The sequence below is a fragment of the Chenopodium album genome, chromosome 19, assembly GCF_948465745.1.
Source record: "Chenopodium album chromosome 19, dcCheAlbu1.1, whole genome shotgun sequence".
NCBI classification, from domain to species: Eukaryota; Viridiplantae; Streptophyta; class Magnoliopsida; order Caryophyllales; family Amaranthaceae; genus Chenopodium; species Chenopodium album.
In genome coordinates, this window is record NC_137852.1 from 34,667,013 (window position 1) to 34,691,562 (window position 24,550).

Below are 24,550 nucleotides of genomic sequence, written 5' to 3' on the forward strand. Positions count from 1 at the left end.
AGAGATGAAAATTGGAGCTCTGGGAAAGTTGTTAATGGCGTCGAAAATAAGGCTTGGGAAAGAAGTTAGTAGGCTGTGGCAGAAGAGATATTAGTAAGCTTGGGAAACAGGTCAGAGGGCTGGCTGGGTTTTGTGGCAATTGGCACGTGAGACCATAAGGTCCACAATAAATTTATTGTGGACCAGATCCACCCAAGAATTTTTGACAGCTAGGACCATTTTAAGCGGATTGACATTAAATGTCGGATTAAGGTGAGATTATTTTGAGCGGATAAGACAAACGTCAGATTAACCCGAGCAATTTTTCTTAAAATTAATTAAAAGGTTGACATAATAAAGCGGATGGCTAAAAGGTTGACTTAATATTTACGAATTTTCCTATTTTTGTTTAGCTTTTCACATTGTGTCATTATTTCGCTGCACAGCCTACACCCCTTCCTCTCCTCCATTGAAGCGCGAACTAAGAATCCTCCATCTCCATTGAAGCAGCTTCCGAGCTTCTTCTCCTCCATTGAAGCAGCTTCTGAGCTCCCCTATACTAAAATCGTCCGATATCAACTTCTCAATCTAGGATTTATCATTAATTTCATTGTCAGTGTATTCAATTTAGGGTTTTTCTCAGGTGGATTAGTGAACAATGCAATCAAGCAAGTACGGTTTGCAAATTAGGGTTCCAAAATCCCAGCAAAAACAGCAGCAAGCGAGACCATTGCCCCCCAAACCCCTTGCTTTCAACGACGACGATGATGATGATGTTGAGAAAGAAATTTCCCGTCAAGCTTTCAAGAACAAATCCCTAAAAGATGTAAGGTTTCTCTCTTTTTCCCTCAATTTATTTCTGGGTTTATCGATTTTTTTGAACTTTGGAGTGAAATTAATGGTGTAATTTGTTTGATTTGTTTGTAGGTTGAGGACCAATATAAGAAAGCGTTAGAAGAAGATCCTTCAGTGTTTGATTATGATGGTGTTTATGATGATATGAAAGCGAAAATTGTTAAGCCGAAAGCCGAGGATAGACAACAGCGTCAGGTATTTGGTCTAACTCGGTTAACTTTGATTTCATTTTCTTGATTTTGAACATTAATTGATAGTTTCGAACCTTAATTGATAGTATAACAAGATGATGAAATATTTTGTGGGTGATTAAGTAGCTGGTTATCAGAACTATTACAATCTCACAGTTCTAGCTTGTATATAAATTAAGAAAAATAGAAGGATAAACATTCTTATATGCATAAGAGTACAAAACCAAGAAAGTGGTGAAGAAGCATTAACTTCGATTGCAAACATACAAACAATGGTTTAGTTATGAATCAAAAGATATGGAATTAATCTGGTTTCCTCTTTTTGTGGGAGGTTAACAAAACCTTATCCATAACTACATCTCCCCATGCTTTCATTAGCATTTGTGATTTGAACTTATTTCGATACTTAGCCATACACAAGTTTAATGTTGCCATGATGGTGAAGCAAATGGACTGAGACAGGTAAATAGATATGGCAGCTACCAGCCAGAAATTGAGGTGAAAAATTGAGTGAGGGCCCAAAGGCGTTGACAAATTGTAGGGGTTTTGGGATCTGTTTCAGTGATGAGATAATTCCCTGGAGTATTGCATTTCTCATTGACAAAGGTGGTTGTACGGCCAGCCATTGGTGGTAGTCAATTAGTCGTGAACTCCTGGTAGACTGAAAATAATTAGCAAGAACGTGGCAGAAGGTTGCAAATATCTCAAAAATTTTGCAATGGAGATGGGTGTTTAATCTTGAAATGAAAAATGCATGGAAAATAATCTTGAATTCTCAAGTATGAAGAAAGATGGAGAGGAAGTAGTACTAAGTTGCTGACTGCAGAATAATTGTGTTTTGTGCTTTGTTGTTGGTACTTGTGAGGGTGTTTTTCAAAACGACAAAATCATTTATGATGGTTTTCAATTTCTCATCTATGTTTTGTGGATTAGGCAAGTAAGCTGCTGTTTGACCCCTTGATTGTTGGCAGTGAAGTTATCTGTTTAACTTTTCATCACAAACATTGCTGCCATTCCTTTTGATTTATTTGTGTTTATTCTAGGCTTTTGGTCAAAAGTATGTTCTTTTAGCAGTAGCATTGTTGACTTGAAAACGTGACCTTTGAGAATTTTTCTCAATGTTTGTTTACTTCCCAGTGTTCCTGCAGCCTATACCTACACTTTCTTTCATGTAACCCAATGTTGATTGCTTTTATATGTCAAGGTTTACAACTTGTAAGAAAATTCTCCTATTGGTTTCTCACCATTTAGTTGTCTCTCTTTCCAGCTGATGCTCGTCTTGTCTTTTATAAGTAACTTCTTGTATGGACATGTTACTTCTAGGTTCTTTGGCAACAGAAATTTCATCTTTGTTGATGTTTCTTCTTATGCATTTCATATGAATGTCTCAGCCAAAATACATTCAAGCACTGATGGAAAAGGCCAAAAAAAGAGAAAAAGAACATGAGGTTGTTTATGAGAGGAAGCTTGCAAAAGAAAGAAGCAAAGATGACCACCTTTATGCTGATAAAGACAAGTTTGTTACTGGAGCTTACAAAAGGAAGCTTGCAGAGCAGGCAAGATGGATGGAGGAAGAACGCTTGCGTGAGCTGCGCGAAGAGAAAGATAATGTAAGTTTTTGTCTCTGCTTTTAGATCTTTTTAGTGTTTTTAATGGCTTGTATAAATTGTGGCTCAGCTTGATTTATTACTCTCAAAATGAATATGGGAGCAAGATGACTTATCTCATTGAATGCAGAAGAAGAAGCTTAATAGTTTATTTTAGTTAATATTTATTATCTAATCTACCCATGTGACCAAAATGTTTAATGCTTCTTTTGTGCCAAAATTTTTTTTAACACTTCCTTCAAAGAAAAAGACCACATTTTTTTATCCCTCTTTAGCTCCAATATCACATTTTACATCTACTTCCTCGGTGAAATAACATTACCGATGCCCTGCCACCTCTTATCACACCCGCAAGCTATATCTCTTAAATTTCTTTGCAAAGGCTAGTGTTGCAATTATTTTAATACACAGGGAGTAAACTTTAATGTACATGGCAACATAAGTCATTCGCTAAAAATAATACTCTCCCTCTGCCTCTTTTTGTTTTTCCTGTTTGAGTTTTTTTTGTTTTGTTTTTTTTTTTTTTTTTTTTTTCAGAGATTAAGAAAATTGGATTATATTGTTTTGGAAGTTGAAAAATAAATATGTATTAATTGAGTATTTGTGAAAATTAATGGAAAAATAAAGGTAATTGAGTATGGGTGGTAATTGCTGAATGGAAAGGGTAATTGTATATAAATGAATGGTGCCCAGCTTTTGTACAAAATGAGGCTAATATTGCGGATTTTTAATTTTCTGAAGTCCTGAAGGTAATATTGGGACAAAAGGTAAGATGAGAAAGATAGATTTAAATCAAAACAAAATTTTGGTACACAAAAATTATAACAAGAACAAAAAGAGATGGGAGAATAACTTCATATAAATTTATTTGTTGAAGTATAGGAGAAACTATCACAAAATTTTTGCTGACTCATAATATTATTAATGGAATTACAATAAACAAGTAACTGAATATAACTTGCTATAGTATGCTATGTTATTACAATATGGATAATGAAGAGTAGTAGGGTAGTTACTTAGTAAGGGTGCATTTAAGTCACTTTATTTTTGTTGAACTTACTTTTCCTAACCCCACTAAATGCAACTTGGGGATGGGAACTCCCTTACCCTTCCGTCCCACTCCAAGAGGCCTTGCCTGTGTGACTTTGTGATAGGCTCCAATCTGGTAGGGTGCCATCTTCTTACCTATCAAAAAAAAAAAAAAAAAAAAAAAATACAGAGGTATGTAGCTGGGAATAATTAGTGGGAGTAGGCGGGGTACACCTACTAAGTGTAAACTCAGTAGTGGAAGCAATTGTTAGCATTAGTCCTCTCCTCAAACTTGGATTTACATTCAGCCTTGGATGATGGTTATGCACATGCCTGTGCTAATTGTTGGGATATAATATTAGGATAAATACTGTGAAGCAGTCAAGGGTCTTTGCTTGTACAGCTGTACAGTACGAAATTGACATGAGTAATCTAAACTCAAATGCGCATGCATCATCTTCCCTTTCTTTGGATGGATTGCCCTTAATTCTTTATTTATCTCATCATCAATGAAGAAAGATTATCAGTTAGCTGTTTTGAATATTAGGATAGTAGGATGTTCAATATTATAGGCATTGTATATAGCTTGCCTTCTTGATGGTTTCAAAGGCCTGTTGTTGATGTGCGGTGTAAGCTTGTTCCTTCCTGTCCTTTTAATGGTGTATCAGATTATATGCCCTAGATTCAGGCTATTTGTGATTCTTTGCTATTCTAGTTTGCATGCTTCATCCACTTCTTGATTTGGGTTTTAACTAGCTCATGTAGCTTCTTCATTAAATCATCCTTGCCTTTCAATCAAAGCAGACCTATTCATTTTAAATTTGTATCCGCTAAACAATGAAGCAAACTTTTCTTAGTGTGATTAGTGACATTGGTTGTGTATGATGAGAAGTTCTAAATAACAATTCAGTACTAATGAGACATGGACGTCAAAACTTGATATCATGATATGTCTCTTTGTTGAAGCAAGAACACTCTCCATAAAAGCTATGAGTTGACCTGAATAACCCAACTCATACCTGACACCAGATGACCAAATTTAAATTGATCCCGCCACCAGATCTGAACCCGAAATTGGATGACTTGAATGAAAATATACCGTAAATATAACCAAACTCGAACCTAATATGAATATGACCCAACCTCAATTAAACAATTGATTGACATCTCTAGATGTAATTAGCCAAAATTGAACTTCAGCATAAGAGTATGATTTCAAATATTGTTAAGCTCGTATAATGGGTATAATGGAACATATTATGGCCACTGCTGGTTGAAGCTGTAAAGGTTTTTTAGTAGTTGGTTTGGAACTACTAATTTTTTCTCACATTAGTTGCAGATCAAACCTAGAAAATGAAGATGAGGTATTAATAAAAGAAATATGTTAATGGTGGTATGAGGAAAAGAGAGATGGGGAGTTTAGTACCCTCATAACAGAGATAATAGTTACCCACCGCCATACTAGGATAATACTACCCTTGAAATGAGGGTTATAATATAAATTCCTTGCAATAACACCATTGCTACCTCTTTTTTTCTCACAGCTACCTAAATTCACCTTCACTTTCTTTAGTTTGACTTTTCTACCCTTCAATTCAACTTTTCAACATTAGCCAGAAAATCCAATTTTATTAGAACAAACAAATTTGAAAGAGAATGATTTACCCCTTGTTAATATAAATGAACTTTTTTTTTTTTTTGAGGGAAATAAATCAACTATTAATTATACTTGGGGTAATATGAATTCCGCCATGGGGCCATGAGATGCTTCTCTCTTCTTCGGTTTGAATGTTTTTAAAGCCTTTCCCCTTTTTGATCCTTCTCTACTCCCTTGATGTCGGAACTCGGAAGGTGAACATACAAAGAAAATATATATTGACGGAAAATAAACGTTCTAATGTCTTGAGTCGTCATGACATAACAGATGAGGGTTAGGGGATATGAGGAGGATCCGAGGATGTGTTGCTCTATGATGGGGTTTGTTTGAAGTGAGAAAGATGTGATTGTTATCATGTTGTTCTATGTGTTTACATAATTATGTTAATATCAAATGTGCTCGGCTTTATAGTAGTAATATTGGCTGCCTTCTGAAATTTGCAGGTTACCAAGAAGAGCGACCTCACAGATTTTTACTTCAATTTAGCAAAAAATGTTGCATTTGGAGCGGAAGAAAAGTCTAAAAAGCCAGGGAGAGGGGACAAGGAACCAGCAACTGCCATTGAAGAGCTAAAAAAACCGGAGAAGTCAGAGAAAGAACCAGACTTAAATGATAGAGCTGTGGGAAATCCATCCACCAGCTCTGCGGTGGTCTCCCCATCGAGATTGGAGGATAGACATCGAGGAGAAGCAGCTGTTGCTCCTGAGGTTAGGCCAGAGCCAGCTGCAAACCTGGCACCTTCTCCTAATACATCTTTAGAAGACATCCCACCACCTCCCACTGATAAGCCTAAGCAGGATCATCATAAGAAAAGTCAGGAAGCTCTCGCAGCTGCCAAAGAACGTTTCCTGGCAAGGAAAAAGGCAAAGATGGAATTATGAATTACCCCCTCCCCTGTCCTCCCTAATTTCCCCAGATCAGTTATGTAATCTTCAGAAAATATAATCTTATATCAATTTGATTACTCTCTCTCTCTCTCTCTCTCTCTCTCTCTCTCCCTCTCCCCTCGACACGAGAGGGATTTCTAATGTTTTAGAAGAAAGCAAAGTAATCAAACTAGAGTTATTACATGGATTGTTTTAATTTTTTCTAAATGTATTCCGTATATAATTTCAAGTGTTATGTATGTGATTTTTCTTTCCCCAACCAATTAGCTTATTATGTATACCCAAATGGTCACCACCTTCTAGAGCATTGTTTGGAACAAATGTATTTACTGTTATATCTTCTAGTGAAGGTTTTTACCACTGATTTCTGGTTATCCTGTGGCTTTAAATTTCCAACACTTGCCATAGGTGAAGTAGAATCTTAATGGCGTGCCTTCCATATATTTAATGTTTCAGTACTTTTCTATATATAAGCCTTCCATAGGTGAAAAAGAAGATATGAAATAATATAGAGGAAATTTCATAGTTATGCAAAAGAATGTTCAAGAATTGCAAGATCAAGCTCTGATAACATACATTCAGAATTGCATATAGCTTTAAAATTTTGCAATATTAAAACTGTACAAATAAATTTGTTTTCAATTTATTACTTCCTCCATCCTTAAATGATCTACCCTTTTCTAAACTATCACATGTAATAAAATAAAAAAAGAAAGGATGAAATAATAAAAGTACATGGAAAAGTTAAAAGGGTAATTTTTCAATTTCAGTCCACTAAAATAATTTTATAATTTCTTTAATAATAAAAAATATATACGAAGTACATTAATAATAATTCTCAATTTTATGCCTTGTTCACAGTTCACTTCACCTTATATTTGTTGAACTGAAATTATTTTTGCTGAACGGAAATTATTTTTGCGAAACTGAAGTTATTTTTGTTGATTCTCAGTTATAATTCTTCTTTAAGTTTACTGGTTTTTCCTGAACTGAAATTATTTTTGCTGAACTAAACCTATTTATACTGAAGTGAAATTAATTTTACTGAACTGAAAATATTTTTAGGCCTCGTTCACTTCACCTTAATTTTGCTGAACTGAAATATTTTTGCTGACTTAAATTATTTTTACTGAACTGAAATTATTTTTACAGATTTTCAATTATATTTTTTCTTTAAAGCTACTGAATTTTACTAAACTGAACTTATTTTACTGAATTAAAATTATTTTTACTGAACTTAACTTATTTTTACTGAATTAAAATTATTTTTACTTAATATTATTTTTTTAAGGTGAAGTGAACAGGGCCTTATGGAATATTATTCTTTTTAAAGTGAAGTAAAAAACTTAAAGCACACTATATTAATAATGAAAAAGTCAAAATATCGTGAGTGATTTAGAACAGATGAATAAATTAAACGTGTGCTAATACAAAAGGTTCCAAGACTTCCCACCGATCCTACAGAAGAGTAGAGGTGTCAAAAGCACACCCGACTCGACCCGATCCGAAACCAACCCAAAAATATATGATTCGGATTTGACTCGCGTGGACATAATAATTTACTACTCCGTATAACTTAATTTTAAAAATTTACCCGATCCGACCCGACCATATCAAACCCGATCCAATTATCCGAACTGATGGAAGAGTGTGGTAACATACGTCATTCTCTAGAAAGATTTGGAAGCAGCATATGGCCATGCAGAACCTTCTAGGCCATGGTTTATGTTACATCACCTACATAATTATATCATATTACTATATATTTATTTATGTAAAATGAAAATAAAATTCCCATATTAAAGGCAGAGTAGGATAGAGAAGTTTATACGAATTTTTTTTACAAATAATAAAATGGGAAAGGGATTATTTGGCGAGCCATTTAGGAGCATAATATGGAGTCCTCCAATGTATCGTGAATGGTCTGCTTCCACTGCTCTTTTGGACTGGTTTGAATCTCCTAATGCTCATTTCTTCAAAATTAATGTTCCAGGTTTCATTTCTCTTTCTTATTATTTCATTTTTGAATAAATTGTTTTTATTTTTAATTTCATGTATAAATAATTAACATTGCACTTAATTTGTTTTTGTCTGATAATCTTAAAAATTAACAGTGCTTAGCTTTAATTTATTCCCAGCTTGGTAAATTTTACATTTAATTTTGACCAATAAGAAATTTTCTAATTGATTACTTTTTATCAATTGGGTATAATTCTTAGGAGTACTAAATAACTTTGCTAAATTGCCACTAGTACTCTAGTTTTGCAATTCATTGCAATTGTTTTAGACACGTTAAGCGTTTTTCGTGCTACTTTGAGTTGATTTGCTACAAATTTTTCTACACCTACTAGACAGTTTCATGGGTTTTTTTTTTTATTGATAACTACTACATCCGTTTCGCATTATCTGCAATAAAGGGGCATTATTTGTGAGATATAAAATATTCCTTTGTTGCGGATAATGCGAAACGAAGGTAGTATTAATGTTGGCTTATGCAACTAGTTCGTTGATTGCATATGTTGGTGGAAAAACAAAACATATAGAGTATATGTGTTGAAATTATTTACTATAAAACAATCAAGTCTATCAAGAAATTGTAAAAGATAAAGAATGAGGTATTAGAGATTTAGGGGACATTTGGTTAGAACACCAGAAACAAAGTGGAAAGGAAACCAATAAAAGGGGGAAAATGAATCATATGACTATTTCTTTTTAATTTGTTTGATTTATCTAACAATTTAGTAGTATTTGTATTTGAGGAATGTAAAGGTATTTGTTACTTTAGGTTTTAGAGTGGTAACAATTGAATGGAATTCTTTACCCTTAGATAAAGGTAATTGTTACCAAATCTCTTAACCATATATTCGATAACGATAATGGTTTAACCGAATCCGTTTCCAACCCAAATAATACACTAACCAAACATGCTCCTACCTTGAATGAGGTTGGGCCGTTGCAAGTTGGGTGTTGGCTCTGGTCCCAAAATATGGGGCTTTCAAAATAGGTGGATATATAAACTTATTTCCCTTGTAATTGTAGAAAACACGAGTGGATCAATGGTTATATTGGATGACTTATAACATTATTATTAGAATTTTGGACTTGCATAAGGATTTGTTTTTACGAATACGAAAAATGTCATATTATATGCATTATAATGTTTTTAGAACTTCTTGTCCATCTTCCATTCAAAAGCTATCAAAATACTAGTCTTATACATTGCATATTGATATGAGCAAGTCCATAATGAGCAGGATACAATAAGGATAACGTAAAATTGGAGGTAGATGAAGAGAATGTTCTCCACGTAAAAGGAGAAGGAGGAAAAGAGGAGTCGCAGGGCAAAGATATTGTATGGCATGTAGCCGAAAGAGGTGGTAAGGGGAACTTCTACCGGCAAATCGAGCTACCGGAAAATGCAAAAGTTGATCAGATTAAAGCTCAGGTGGAAAATGGTGTGTTAACTATAGTTGTTCCTAAGGATAACAATCCTAAGCCTTCTAAAGTTCGCACCATCAACATCTCTAGCAAGCTTTAAAGGTTAAGATGTTTGCGTGTCTTTAGCAGTTTAGCTTTAGCTATAAAAAATTAAGTATAAATGTATGATGTATTGTGTTTTGAACTACTATTTCAAGTCTTCAAATAATAGTTTCAATAAACTTAGGTGAAGTTGGCCCATTAGATGAAATATAACATGTTTGTTTTATATATGTGGTGGTAGGTCGCAAATTTTAAGATGCACTATAGGTGCACCACGCCTATATTTTGAACATTTTGTAAAAAAAAATCTGAATAATTGTAGATTTTGAATGTGTAGTAAAAACATCTGAACATCGCAAATTTTGAACGTTTAGTAAAAAAAAATCTGAACAATCGCAATGCATCAGGCCTATACTTTTGAACATTTAGTAAAAAAATCTGAACAATCGTGAATTTTGAACATTTAGTAAAAAAATCTGAATATCGCTAATTTTGAACATTTAGTAAAAAAATCTGCACAATCGCAACGCACCACACCTATACTTCTGAACATGTAAAAAAATTTGAACAATAACAAATTTTGAACATTTAGTAAAAAAAATCTGAACAATTGTACATTTTGAATTATTGCGTGTCAGATAAATTTTGATCCAACTCGTAATAATTCATAGTTTTGTAAAATAAACTGAATGTTTACTGTATACAAAATGAATATTTCTTTATAAAATATGAGCATAAAAATTACATGTTTATGTTCATGTTTCGTGACGTGTTAATGTTTTTTTTTTACTAAATATTCATTTTTTTTGTAAAATGTTCAGTTTCTTTTTTAAAAAAATGTTCAAACGTATAGACGTGGTACACCTAATTCTAGGTGCACCATGGTGCACATAATACTATTGTTGGTAGGTCGGGAATGGTGGTAAGCTATGTTAAATTGGCTTTGGAAAACATAGGTGGATCTAGTGAGAAAATTGGTTGGTTCATGCTTACTCCCTACTAAACTATAGTAGTCGACATTCATGATTGATGCACTTTTTTAAAAAAAAAAAAAAACCGACAGATTTAGGGTTTGTTTGTCAATTTTCTGTTTTTTTTTTTTAAAAAAAAAGAAAAAAACCAAAAACCGGAAAAAAATAAAATAAAATAAAAAATAAAAAAAGTGTTTTCACTTTATGGTTATCAGTGTTCACAATTATCATGATTTTAATAAGTTTGACTAATTTTTTGATTCATTATGTGACATTCATCGTATGATTTTAAAATACAAAAATAAAAAAATAAATAAAATAAAACAGAAAATCATAACAATGTCAAACAAACTCTTAGAGAATGAATGTACTTTAAAAATGGAGGGATTATATAAATTCTTGTTTGCTAAGTATGTTACATTTTTGCATAATTATCACATTTCAATTTGATCATAACTTTATGATAGAATATGAAAACACATGTTTATAATAATTATCACATTAAATAAATTTTCATATGTAAACACATGTTTAGATATATAAATTATTATGTATAGAATGCCAATATGATTACAAAATACATAGATCTAAAACAAAAAAAAGTTCGTAAGTAGTGTATAACATATTCAGAATTATAATTAAGATGTTCATAATTCCAAAAATATATGTCAGTAAATATATATATATATATATATATATATATATATATATATATATATATATATATATATATATATATATATATATATATATATATATATATATATATATATATATTGGAAACATATCACATGTTCATATTTTTAACCTAAAATGTTCAAAATACCAAAATAAGCAAAAACAAAGCTGTTCATAATAAATACACAAATATCACTAAAAAAAGATTAAATGAATATGAAAGCTACATATTTCGAAAATCAAACGAAGCTATGGTGATTAAGATAATGGATCTCATCGGAAATTAAACTAATTATCTTCTGTCGTCTTAACCACCTTCTCCTCGTCAAATTCGTCATTTTTAACTTCACTTCATTGTAGAAACACTATTAAAAAAGCTTCAAATTGAAGGTTGAAGAAAACGAAATTTGAATTTAATTTGGTGATGAAAGAATTAAATCAAAAACAAAATAATAATTGAATTTAAGAGAGAGAAAATTGGAGGAGAGAGAAATCAGATGTTAGTTTATTGTAAGAGGAGGAGATGGAGGAATTCAATCTATGGTGATGATAACAATGGTGGTGAAGGAATTTAATCAAAAACAAATATTGAATGAAATTAAAAGACAGAAAAATAGAGGAGAGAGAAATCAGAAATCAGGAAAGTGTGAGAGTTGATAGAATATGTGGGGCTTTGTAATCTTTATCTTATTGTTTGGAGCACACGGGTATACATGCACCATGGTGCATGTTAAAATTTGCCGTAAATAGGATTATAGGCCCTATTGTGAAAGTGGGCTACATTTGAATTTAATATTTATTGGCCAATATTTTAAAACTTGTTTCACTTGTAAACTAATTAAAATAGTTTGACCCAAAATATATTTTATAATTAAATAAATAATATGTAAAATACATTAAAAATAGGGGGTATTACACCTAGGTCTAAACCTCTAAGGGCCTAACTAGTAATCTGTTATAATTTTGTAAGATTATAGTAATTGGGCAGTCTTGTATAAGGCAGGTGTACATTAATTATTGTAAAACGGACAGTTTGAGGGTAACTTTAAATAAAGTTATTTTTTTGAAACAAGCTTTAAATAACTATTTTTATGGTAATTTTAACCCTTAAAATTGTAACTTTTAATTTGTTTTTGGTTTTAATTTTATTCAAATGTGTAATTTATATAGAATCATGATTACATACTATAAAGACTAATATGATTAATCTAATACGTTATAAGTTTTGTATAAGATAAAATTTATTATTAGAATGTAGTATCTTTTTTTAGTATAAAGGGCAACTTTAAATACTTTTAAGATAACTTTAACATGTCTTACAATAAATTAACGTACACCCGCCTTTTTGGATAATTTGTGTAATTGGACAAACTCTCCTCTAATATAGCCCTATTTATAGGCCAATAATCATAGTTTTATGTCTAAAGGTGTCTAGAATGTTATTCTTAGTTTGTATTGATTGTTAATGCGGTATATAGGCAAATTTTAAGATGCACCATGGTGCACCTATTTCTAGGTGCACCACGCCTATACTTTGGAACAATCAGTAAAAAAATCTGAACAATTGCAAATTTCGAACATGTAATAAAAACATCTGAACATCGCAAATTTTGAACATTTAATTTAAAAATCTGAACAATTGCAATGCATCATGCCTATACTTTTGAACATTTAGTAAAAGAAATTTGAACAATCAAGAATTTTGAACATTTAGTTAAAAAATCTGAACATCACAATTTTGAACATTTAGTAAAAAAAAAATATGAACAATCGCAATGCACCACGCCTATAATTTTGAACTTTTAGTAAAAAAATATGAACAATAAATTTTTTTGAACATTTAGTAAAAAAATCTGAACAATTGCAAATTTTAAATTACTACGAGTCAAACAAATTTTGAACTAACTCGTAATAATTCAATGGTTTTGTAATATAAACTGAACATTTAATGTATACAAAATGAACATTTCTTGATAAAATATGAACATAAAAATTGCATGTTTATGCTCAATTATTGTGACGTGTTCATAATCTTTTTACTAAATGTTCATTTTTTTGTAAAATGTTCAATTTTTTTTTTACTAAATGTTCAAAAGTATAGTAGTGGTGCACCTATTTCTAGGTGCACCATGGTGCACATAATACTAATTGCGGTATATATATACAAGCTAAGCCAAGGGTTTAAACTTAGCCCGTTAACCAACTAAATACAATTAATTATATATGGGCTTAACACCCCCCCCCCCCCTCAAGTTTGAGCATGCAAATCACAAATGCCCAACTTGCCAAGTAAATAAAAAAATTGTTGCTTGCTTAATGCTTTTGTGAAGATGTCCGCTAGTTGATCTGTCGTCTTCACATATGATGGTCTAATAATCCCTTCCTGAATTGCATCCCGAACGTGACAATCAACCTCAATATGCTTAGTACGCTCATGAAAGACCGGATTTTGCGCAATATACAACGCAAATTGACTATCACAAAATAAACTCATCGCTTGCGGATGCGAAACTCCTAAGCTGTCAAGAAGAGCCTTCAACCATTTCAACTCATTAGTGGCCTTAGACATTGTACGGTACTCAGATTCCGCAGAAGATTTAGCAACGGTATCCTGCTTCTTAGTCTTCCAAGAAATAGGAGAATTTTAGGTTAGGCCTGATACCATGTCAAGAATGTGTATTCTTAGTTTGTATTGATTTTTAATGCGGTATATATATATACAACCTAAGCCAAGGGCCTAAACTTAGCCCGTTAACCAACTAAATACAATTAATTATATACGGGCTTAACAAAAGGCTTGTTCTCACACGTTTATTTTCAGTTCAGTTCAACTCTAATAAGTTTCGTTCTGTTCAGTTCAGTTCAGCTCACCCTACTCCTAAGACACGGTTTACTACCATGATATTATGATATAATTGTCTTGGCCGCATTGGTACAAAGTTTAGTCATTTTGGTAATGTAGAAACTTGTCGCTTACTCACCCTACTCTTAAGACACGGTTAACGTCAACTAAGCCTACACAATAGGAATTAAACAATCCATTTTGTATCTTGAATACCATAATGTTTTCTTAAAATTTGTTCTGTATCATTCAATTATATTATTTATTTATTATACATTCGAGAAACTTATACAAATTGTAAGTATAATATTATTGTTATATTCATAAAAAAATGATTGAAATTTGTACATAAAATAAACACATAATCATGGACCAGCTACTACACTTAAATAGCTTGCTGGCTCTTGGCGGTGGATACGAAGATGTGTTTCGCTTTTGTGAGGAACTTTCGCAAATCAACAACATATCAAGTATATATATGTATATATATATATTTATATTTATATATATATATTTTTTTTTGTATGGGATTTATCAATCTATTATACTTTTAGAATTATTTATGTTGGTGAGTGTACGATGCAATTGTTTATTGGTGTAAAGTTGAACCTAATGGTTTAATGTATGAGTGTATCTTATTAAGATACTTGGACAAAAAACGGTGCTCAAGCCGTCAAGCCTCTTGCAATTATAAGTTGATAACTTTATTATGAGTTGGTAGGTGTTGGATATTCGCCATATTGGTGTTGCGAAAGTTACTAAAGATTTGATGTTGGAGTGTATCATGGAGTAGGGAATATAATGCGTGAAATTTTTGGGAAATAAATATACCGGAGTACGTCACATAAATTATGTCACATATGATATTTCTTAATATAATTACGCCACACAAATGATAATATTAATGGGCCACACAAAATATTTCTAATAGATACCTGAATATCAATTTTATTGTTGCTCATTATAAACTTGCAATACACACTAAAGATGAGAATTAGCTACAAACTAGGTACGTTTGTGTGACATAACATGACTTAACATGAAACTGAAAATAGCAAAGTATGTTATGAAAGTGTTAGGACAGGGGCCTAGATAGCAAAAGGTGAAAATGGAGAGATTATATTGTATATTCATGGAATTAGAACTTTATTCTCACAATGCATGAGAAATTAATTACCCAGGCCACCTCTGCTTGGTCACTGAAAATTCCTATGAACTACAAATTCCTTTAGAAGAACCAAATAACTTAGGGCCATTTCAAAGGAATTATGTTAAAGTAAATAATTTCCCATGTGATTTCCATGTTGACCAAATAAGCACTAAAGTATTTTACTATCAATATTATTTTACATAGTTTTAATTTTACTTATTGGAACTATGAGTAGAGGTAGGCCATGTTCTCTTCATCTTAAAAAAATAATATTAAGTAAAAATAATTTTAGTTCAGTAAAAATAAGTTCAGTTCAGTAAAATTCAGTTTTCTTAAAGAAGAATTATAATAGAAAATCAGTAAAAATAATTTCAGTTCAGTAAAAATAAGTTCAGTTCAGTAAAAATAATTTCAGTTCAGCAATTTTAAGGTGAATCAAACAGGGCTGTAGTGTCAATTCGAGGGTTCAGGTTGTTCAGTGAGGTCGCATCAGGTCGGGTCTATTTCAAATTTGAGTTCTGCTAGATTATTGTGTTCATGTCAGTAGAATATAAGTTAAAACTTTTCGAATCTATTAGATTAATCAGGTTAGTTTTTGACACCTCTAACTGTATACAAGAATGGTGGTTTTCAAAAGTAAAAAAGTTATTACATCAATTAAACCCAATTGTAATTTATCACAGATTGACCAAGACCAAAGAAAGTAATTTTAACCGGATTCGTGTTCCAATATAACCCTTAAAAAACCCTGAAAAAGATAAAGAATCGTGTTCCTCGTTTTCAGTTTCGCCACAAGTTAGTGCAGTACCAATCAGTCAATCACTAAAACATAACCTAAATGAGAAACAAATTAAACTTAGGCCAATTTACATATTCGATAAAGAAAAAAGAAAAAAGAAAAAGAAAAAGGAAAGGTACTTCGTATTGTTTTTAAGCAGAAGACAATGACCACTGACCAGCGATCAAACAACTAATCTTTCAACCCCATTAACCTTTTTTTATTATACTTTATTTATTTATTTTCATTTTTTTAATCCTCCGTTTCAAAAGGACCTGAAATACTTGCAATAGAAATTCATTACTCTTTGTCCCTAATTTCACAATGTAAAATCCATAAACATAAGATGATGATAATTACTGTAATACGGAGTAAGTGCCAAATTGTTTTGTAAAGTTTTTAACAATTGAATTGTATTAATGCATTATATGGGTTAGCTTCACCCAAAAAAAAAAAAAAAAAAAAGGCATTATATGGGTTGGGGCCTTGGTGGAACTCTCCAGTCTCCACCATGGCTGAACATATACACTATGCGTGTAGTTTTATAAGATTTTAATAATCTATGGTTGGTGCACCCGGGTGCACCATGTGGTGAAACAAAAAAAAAGCGGAAAGAATATATTCGGTATTTCAAAAAGAACATTTAGTTATTTGAAAAGAACAGGTTTGTTTTTAACAAAGAACATGCATTACTAAAGAACATAAAGAAATTACAAAAAGAACATGATAAAAACTTTATTAAACTTTGATGAAAAATTACACTTTAACGAAAGCTTTCTCTCTCTCCAAAAATTCAACTTTACATAATTTTGTTTTTCTCTCTCTAAAATTATTTTCAACTAAAAATAATACAAGGTTTTATTTTCAAAATTCAAAATAACATATGTTAAAAGAACATAAGTTAAATAACTTGTTACCTTAAAAAACATACGAGCTGAACCATCTTTAAAAAAAAAAAAAAGCCAAATTCAAAGAACATACGAGCCAAAATTAAACATATTTTGCATTATTGAAACCCAAAAAACATGTTTAATCAACATATTACATAAGTATATACGAACATATATATAGGTATGTTCTTTGTCAAATACAAACATGTTATTTTTCAAACACTAGCATGTTCTTTTTCAAACACTAGTATGTTTTTTTTTTACCCATGTTCTTAAAAATATGTCTAATGTTCTTTTCGGGTGCACCATGCAAATATGTCTAATGTTCTTTCCGGGCGCACATTATTTTTGGGAAAAAAAATTGAAATTCTACTCGGTCTCTTAGCATGTAGGAATGAAATTTGGGGAATATTGGGTGCGAGTGGGAATGAGAATTGGTGGGTGTGATCATTACTATTGTCAATCACTTGCTTGACATATTAAAAAAATGATTGAAAATTTTAAAATCCCTAAATTTTAGATGCCGCACTTTTTAGAACGATTTTCCTAGAAATTGCTAAAATATAAATTAATTCCCTAATTATGTCGGTTTAAAAACTTATTCCCACGGTACTGTCCATGTAAGACTGGTAGAAGCCTCATTAATTTTTGTTCTTAATTTTTAGAAAAAAACCGCTAAACCGTAAGCGGTCTTATACATAAAGAACTGCTAAGTTAGCGGTTCTTTATGTATAAAACCGCTAACGTCATTAGCAGTTTTAATCTGTGAGCCTGCCAACTATTATTACAGCTATATTTACCTGTTAAATAAAAAGGCATAATGCCCAAAAGAACCTGCGACAAAAAACAGAAAAAAAAATGCAATACAAATTTTTTTTTACTCAAATTTAAAGTCCACATCAATTACTTTCCTTTTTTTTTTTTTTTTTTTTTTTTTTTTTTTTTTTTGGGTTTTGGGTTTTAGTAGAAGAAAGCCAGAAGGAATTTAAAAGAGTAATATAAGTGTGGCATTATTTAATCGGCATTAGCGGTTCTTGTCTAAGAACAGCTAATGGTATATAGAACCGCTATCACCATTATCAGTTCTTTCCTGAACCAAAAAAAAAACCGAACCTTGTACCAGGCCTACGTGGACAATAATACCATGGGAATAAGTTTTTGGACTGACACAAATTAGGGAATTAATTTATAATTAAACAATTTTTACGGAAATTGTTCGTACTTTTTATTAATGAATTGATTTCTTTCAAATTAAAAAACAAAACAAAATTTACTAGTTTTTGGAATTTGAAATAAAAAATTATAAAAATTACTAGTTTTACCTTTTTTTTTTTGACAAATTAAAGATCATTAAAAAAAAAAAAAAAGACAAACAAACTGTAAATGACTAACAAACACAGAAAGTAAAAGACCAACTAAGGAACTTACAATGACGAGTACACCCAGCTAACCAAAAGGACGAACTGACGATGACAAGCACACTCAACTAACCAGTGCGCAGGAACAACCCAATCTCTAGGAACCTTGAGAATTCTAAACTAGTTTTACACTTACCATTGCATATTGGAGTATAAGGTATGCGTTTTTACTAAACTTGAAAATTCTCAATCTTTGATCTGATCATTTCCACAAAACAATACCCATTCCCATTTTGTAATGTAATTCCCATCAAACAAACATTTGGGTTTTTATAATCTCATTTCAAACCATAATCCCACAAATTAAAGCAATTAAAAACTTATCAATTTGTAGATGTTGACAAAATCATATAAGATTTATATATTGATATTGTTGACACACTTACAAAAATAAAATAGTTAAGACAATTAGATCAACTCTTATAAATTAAGAAAGGTAATCAAATTTAAAGATTTGATATTGTTTTTTTTTTTTTTTTTTAAAAAAAATGATTATAACTGTATAAAACTTTTTCAATTATTAATTATATAAAATCCAAAATCTATTCTTAATTTTGTCATGTATTTTATTTTAATACGAAATTTAAAAAATATATAACGCTTATTTATATCCCTAAGTGGTACATCAAATCCCCTTAAAATAAAAAAGTGGTATATGAAATAGTGAAAAAAAAAAGTTGGAAAACTTTTGTATACACCCGGTTTACAATAAAATTACTGTACATCGAGCAGTATAAGGGTAACTTTTACCTAATTTTAGGGTAACTTTTTGCCTTTTTTTTGGGTAACTTTAAACATAATATAATTTTTATGTAAATAGACAACAAAAAAGTTTTATAATGGTAATTTAATTACATTCAATCACTAATAATTGATTTTTTGTCGTTTAAAATATGATTTTTTTACTAATAAAGCGTATAATTTTTATTTGTATTGAGTTATTTTTATGCTTATTGGGGTAACTTTTATTCAATTCAGGGGTAACTTTTGATCACTTTAGCCTATCTTTATAATGGATGTACAATAATTATTGTACACCCGATTTTTTTAAAAAAAGTTAAACGTGCTAATTTATTTTAAGACGAATGGAGTAGAATAAAGATAGGAATCCATATTAAGACCTTACGGTACAATATATTAGGTTGTTTTTTCAGTTAATGATAATGAAAAACAATCATAAAAATGAGAATAAAATACTCATGGACGTAAGATACATACCGGTATAATATAACAATATTTGTAAGACAGAGAAAGTAAAACGCAAATCTTAAACAAAAATATTTAATACAATAAATACAACTAATAAGTACACAGCAGTTAGTCCGTAGTTTTTAATTAACTCGGTAACCCCACTTAAACCAATCTTCATCTCCAATCTCCTATCTCTCCTTCCACACTTCTATACTCTATACACACAACACACACTCTCTCTCTCTCTCTTCTTTCTCTCTCCTTCTCTCCGTGTGGAAAAATGCAACGTATTACCGTTTCCAACAAATAAACCCAAAATCAAAACCAAAACCAAAACAAAAACACTCTTTCTCCTTTTAATTCTCTCTGATCTCTTCTCTAACACCCAACAATGAAGTCAACCACCAAACAACCACCAACAGTAGTAGTCGTTTTACTCGCAATTACCTTCGGTTTCTCCCTCCTCCCCACCGCAACCCCCGCCGACGCCAACCCCTCCGACTCCCGCGCATTGTCCGCTCTCAAATCCGCTCTCCCCGGCCGCTGGAACACCTCCGCGCCCAACGCCTGCCAATGGCAAGGCGTAGTGTGTAATACAAACGGTCGTGTTGTCGAGCTGCACTTGCCTGGGGTCGGATTGATAGGCCGAATACCGAACAATGTTTTGGGGAATCTTACTTCGCTTAATTTTTTATCTCTGAGGTATAATGCGTTGTCCGGGAATATTCCGAGTGATTTCTCTTCGTTGTCGCAGCTTCGGTACCTTTATCTTCAGCATAATAATCTTTCCGGCGAGATTCCGGCGGTTTTGTTTACGATGAAGAATTTATTCCGGCTTGATTTGGCCGGGAATAGATTTTCCGGTGGGATCCCTTTAGGGTTTAATAATTTGACTAATCTAGCTACATTGTATCTACAGAGTAATCAATTGACGGGTTCGATTCCAGATTTGAAGATTGGTAATCTTAAGCAGTTTAATGTGTCTCATAATTTGTTAACTGGGAGTATCCCTTCGCAGTTTTGCGGGATGCCGTCGACGGCGTTCGAAGGGAATTCATTGACTGCCTGTGCTGCTACTGCTCCTTCTGCTAATCCGAGTGATGGTGGAAATGGTGATGGTGGGGAGAAGAAGAAGAAAAAGCTATCTGCTGGGGCGATTGCGGGGATTGTAATTGGTTGTGTGATCGCATTGCTGGTGATTCTGCTACTGATTTTCTTCTGCTGCTGTAGAAAAAAGAAAAAGACTGAGCAACAGCCTGGGACAAGGTCTGTGGATGCAGTTGCCGCGGCTGGTGCTGCTGCTGGTAGTGGTGCTAAGCAATCTGATGTGGAGTCAGGGGCGGCGGAGCGAGCTGCTGAGAGGAACGGTGAGAGCTCGGGTGCTGTAGCCGCAGCTGCTGCAGCAGCTGCTGCTAAATCCAGTGCTAAGAGTGGGGGTGGTGTGGACAAGACATTGGTGTTTTTTGGTAATGGGCCTAGAGTGTTCGATCTGGATGATTTGTTGAGGGCGTCGGCTGAGGTATTGGGGAAAGGCAACTATGGGACGACTTACAAGGCTTCGTTGGATAATGGCGTGGCGGTGGCTGTGAAGCGTTTGAAGGATGTGACAGTGACGGAGAAAGAGTTTAGAGAGAAACTCGAGGAGATTGGAAGATTAGATCATGAGAATTTGGTGGGTCTTAGAGCTTACCATTGTAGTGCTAATGAGAAGCTTCTAGTTTATGATTACTTCCCAATGGGCAGTTTGTCTGCTCTATTACATGGTAAGAAGCTACTATTTTTTTCATGTGTTTCAATTTTTTTTTTTTTAGATTTTAGTTTATTATTGTTTTTGCTTTTGGTTGATTGAATGAATTATTATGTCTATTGTGAACCTTTTATTGCTTTCATGAATCATGATGATTATACACATTGCTCATGATTTTCTGGATCTTTTTCTGTTGTATACTATGCACTGCAGTTCTTATATTGGATCTAAGTATGTTAGAAACAATACAATCATTTCGAAGTGTTTAGAAGTTTGATACATGGCTAGAAGTTCGAAATCCTTGCTGGTTTGAGACAACTACATTGATTATTGGAAATCTTGTTTTAATTACTAAAAGTTCTTGCTTGCATTTTTAGTCATGATAAGTGTTTTTTTTATGCTGAGTCCATATTATGTACCACCCCGGATTTGAGATCTGGTCAATAATCAAGCGCGTATTTTTCTCTTATCTAGGGAGTGTAATCTTGTTGCTTAAGATTTTTTGGGTTGGTGTTCTTTGCTAATTTAGTCAGTGGGTGTCTATGAAGTTGGTTGTACATCAAGTTCATGCCTGGAAAATAGTGTATTGGGTATGTTTTATTTAGGGGTTTCTACTTAAACTTTTATCATCTAACCTTCACCAAATCATTATTGTTTTGTGGTATATCGTTAACATGAAGTTTAATGTCGCGATTGATACTTTGGCATATGATACTACCTGTTAGCTGTTGTTTCTATAAGTTATTTCATTTTCTGCTGTGTCGTAGTTTGTAGCCTACAACGAAAGATTCGTTTAATAATATGTGCCCCACTTTCTTCTCAATTTCACAATCATGAATAGCTACTTTCGTTGTTTGAGGATTTTGATGTTAACAATGTAGATATGTATGTATATTGAAAGTTCTTGCAGAAGATTTGCTTTGTTTACAGTAAATGTAAATAAGGTTTACAACGGAAAATAACAGAAAATTTTGGTTTTTTCTCTCTTTTCAATAGGTAACAGAGGAGGTGGGAGAACACCATTAAACTGGGAAACTCGGTCTGCAATTGCTCTAGGAGCTGCTCGTGGCATTACTTACGTCCATTCACAGAACCCCACAGCTTCTCATGGTAACATAAAGTCATCAAACATCCTTCTTACCAACTCTTATGAAGCTCGAGTGTCAGATAGTGGCCTTGCACAACTTGCAAGTCCAAGTGCAACTCCAAACCGTGTAGCTGGATATCGTGCACCAGAGATCACTGATCCTCGTAGAGTATCTCAAAAGGCCGATGTGTACAGTTTTGGTATATTCCTCCTGGAGTTGCTTACAGGCAAGGCTCCTACCCATGCTCTCTTAAATGAAGAAGGGGTGGACTTGCCACGGTGGGTGCAGTCAGTTGTTCGGGAAGAGTGGGCTGCTGAAGTCTTTGACATGGAGCTCCTAAGATATCAGAATGTCGAGGAGGAGATGGTCAAGCTCTTGCAGCTTGCAATCGACTGTTGTGCCCAATACCCAGATAGCCGACCATCAATGGGTGATGTAACCAGTCGCATTGAGGAAATATGCCAATCTACGTTAACGGGACAAGACCCTCTTGCAGACATCATTAGTGATCCAGAAAACACACCTTCCAAACCAAGCTAATCCTCCCTATACACTCCGCGTCAGGTGCACACAACCATCCATCCATTCAGAAACATTAATTGATAACAAACACTATCAATTCTTACAATTGTTTACCACAATTTATAGAAATACTCAAAATTGTTTGTTTATTCTTGAAACTCTCCTTTGTTTGATTGAGATTCATTCCTTTGTGTAGTTACTTTTCTCTTCCTTTTTTATTTTTAATTTTTTTTTTAAAATTCTTTTTTTTTTCTTCATTGATTTTGTTTATTTCAGGAACCATTTATCTTTACTTTGTCACCTGTAATTTTTTTATTCCAATGTTTTTGTACTTACATTCAACATCATTGATTGTTGATTGTGTGGAGATGAAATGTGAATAATCCATAAATCCTCATTTTTTTTTCTCTTTACTTTCATAATACCTTTTCTTATGATATGTTATCGAGAAGTGTCCTATTGAACTAGAACCACAAACCCTGGCTTAAAAGTGTCCCCGGTTGATTTTGTTGCCATAATTAGATCCAGTTATTCTTTGGTACCACTTTCCTAATACTATGTCCTATTTTTTTGTCTTCTAGGAATTTGCTTTTGATGCAAGATTAATTTGGTGAAACTTTAACAAAAACAAAAACGAAGTAGATAAAACATTGTTCTTTTGATGTGGAAAGAAGTTAGGGGAGTTGATTAGTTCTTTGAACAACCGGAATGTTAGTCTTGAAAGTAAAAGTAATGTTGGATTTCTTTTCAAACAAATAGTAGAATTTATATTTAGATTAAACAACTACTTCTACTTTTAGTGTTTGATTCCTGTTTAGCTGCATACAGGTGTTTGGAGGGCCGGATTAGATGTGATACCCACTTAATTGCACGTTAAGACAACGTGTTTATTGTATATTATGACTTAGCTTTATTCTCTCATCTTTTAATGGTGGGCCCTCTTGTCCTTTAACAACGTTTCCTTGGCCTAATACACCCAAAATGAAACCAGAGGTTGTTATGGCATATACATTATACAATGAGGTGAGCATTGTATAGCCGTATAGAGCTAGGCATGGGTCGAGCAAGCAGGCCAGTGAATATGGTATAGAGCTAGGCATGGGTCGAGCAAGCAGGCCAATGAATATGGTACCAAGGCAGGTTGTATAACGGTATAAGGAGTATATATAAGAGATCGTTTAGGATATGTCATACCATGCCAATGAACACCTTGCAATTTTGTTTAACATTCTTGTTTAGTAAGAACGAGGCTAGCTTGTCTTGGGTTTGTGCCAAATTACGTAAGTTATGTCTATGCATGACCCACTGATTTGTCTCTCATTTGATTGTCAAAGGAACAGTTGACTAAATCTAAATATATTATGAGTAAATAACTAAATATATTTGTCAAATGATTTGTAGCTTAAATGCAAATAAAACAAATGATATGTTTCTAGACTTATAAATGTAAATGTCAACATATCAACTATTTTTAAATTTAGTATTTAAAATTAAAGATGTTCATTGAAGAAATGTCATCCAAACTTTAGTATTTAACCCGAAGCAAATGTAGCATCTACCTAATTATAGAAGTATAATACAATTACAACC

General features: G+C 32.7%; 3 protein-coding genes across 3 annotated transcripts; all 3 read left to right on the forward strand.

Annotated features, from left to right (window-relative positions):
* Positions 1-398: 398 nt before the first annotated feature.
* On the forward strand, positions 399-6,532 carry LOC145595237 (uncharacterized). Its single transcript, XM_081651617.1, has 4 exons — positions 399-805; positions 907-1,029; positions 2,417-2,635; positions 5,762-6,532. The coding sequence occupies exons 1-4, from the start codon at positions 638-640 to the stop codon at positions 6,197-6,199; spliced, it is 948 nt and encodes a 315-aa protein (XP_081507743.1). The 5' UTR covers positions 399-637; the 3' UTR covers positions 6,200-6,532.
* A 1,511-nt stretch (positions 6,533-8,043) lies between these two features.
* LOC145595710 (15.7 kDa heat shock protein, peroxisomal-like) lies at positions 8,044-9,744 on the forward strand. Its single transcript, XM_081652127.1, has 2 exons — positions 8,044-8,198; positions 9,460-9,744. The coding sequence occupies exons 1-2, from the start codon at positions 8,060-8,062 to the stop codon at positions 9,741-9,743; spliced, it is 423 nt and encodes a 140-aa protein (XP_081508253.1). The 5' UTR covers positions 8,044-8,059; the 3' UTR covers position 9,744.
* Positions 9,745-19,795: 10,051 nt separating this feature from the next.
* LOC145595238 (putative inactive receptor kinase At3g02880) lies at positions 19,796-23,282 on the forward strand. The gene is made up of 2 exons (XM_081651618.1): positions 19,796-21,366; positions 22,347-23,282. The coding sequence occupies exons 1-2, from the start codon at positions 19,995-19,997 to the stop codon at positions 22,976-22,978; spliced, it is 2,004 nt and encodes a 667-aa protein (XP_081507744.1). The 5' UTR covers positions 19,796-19,994; the 3' UTR covers positions 22,979-23,282.
* Positions 23,283-24,550: the final 1,268 nt, after the last annotated feature.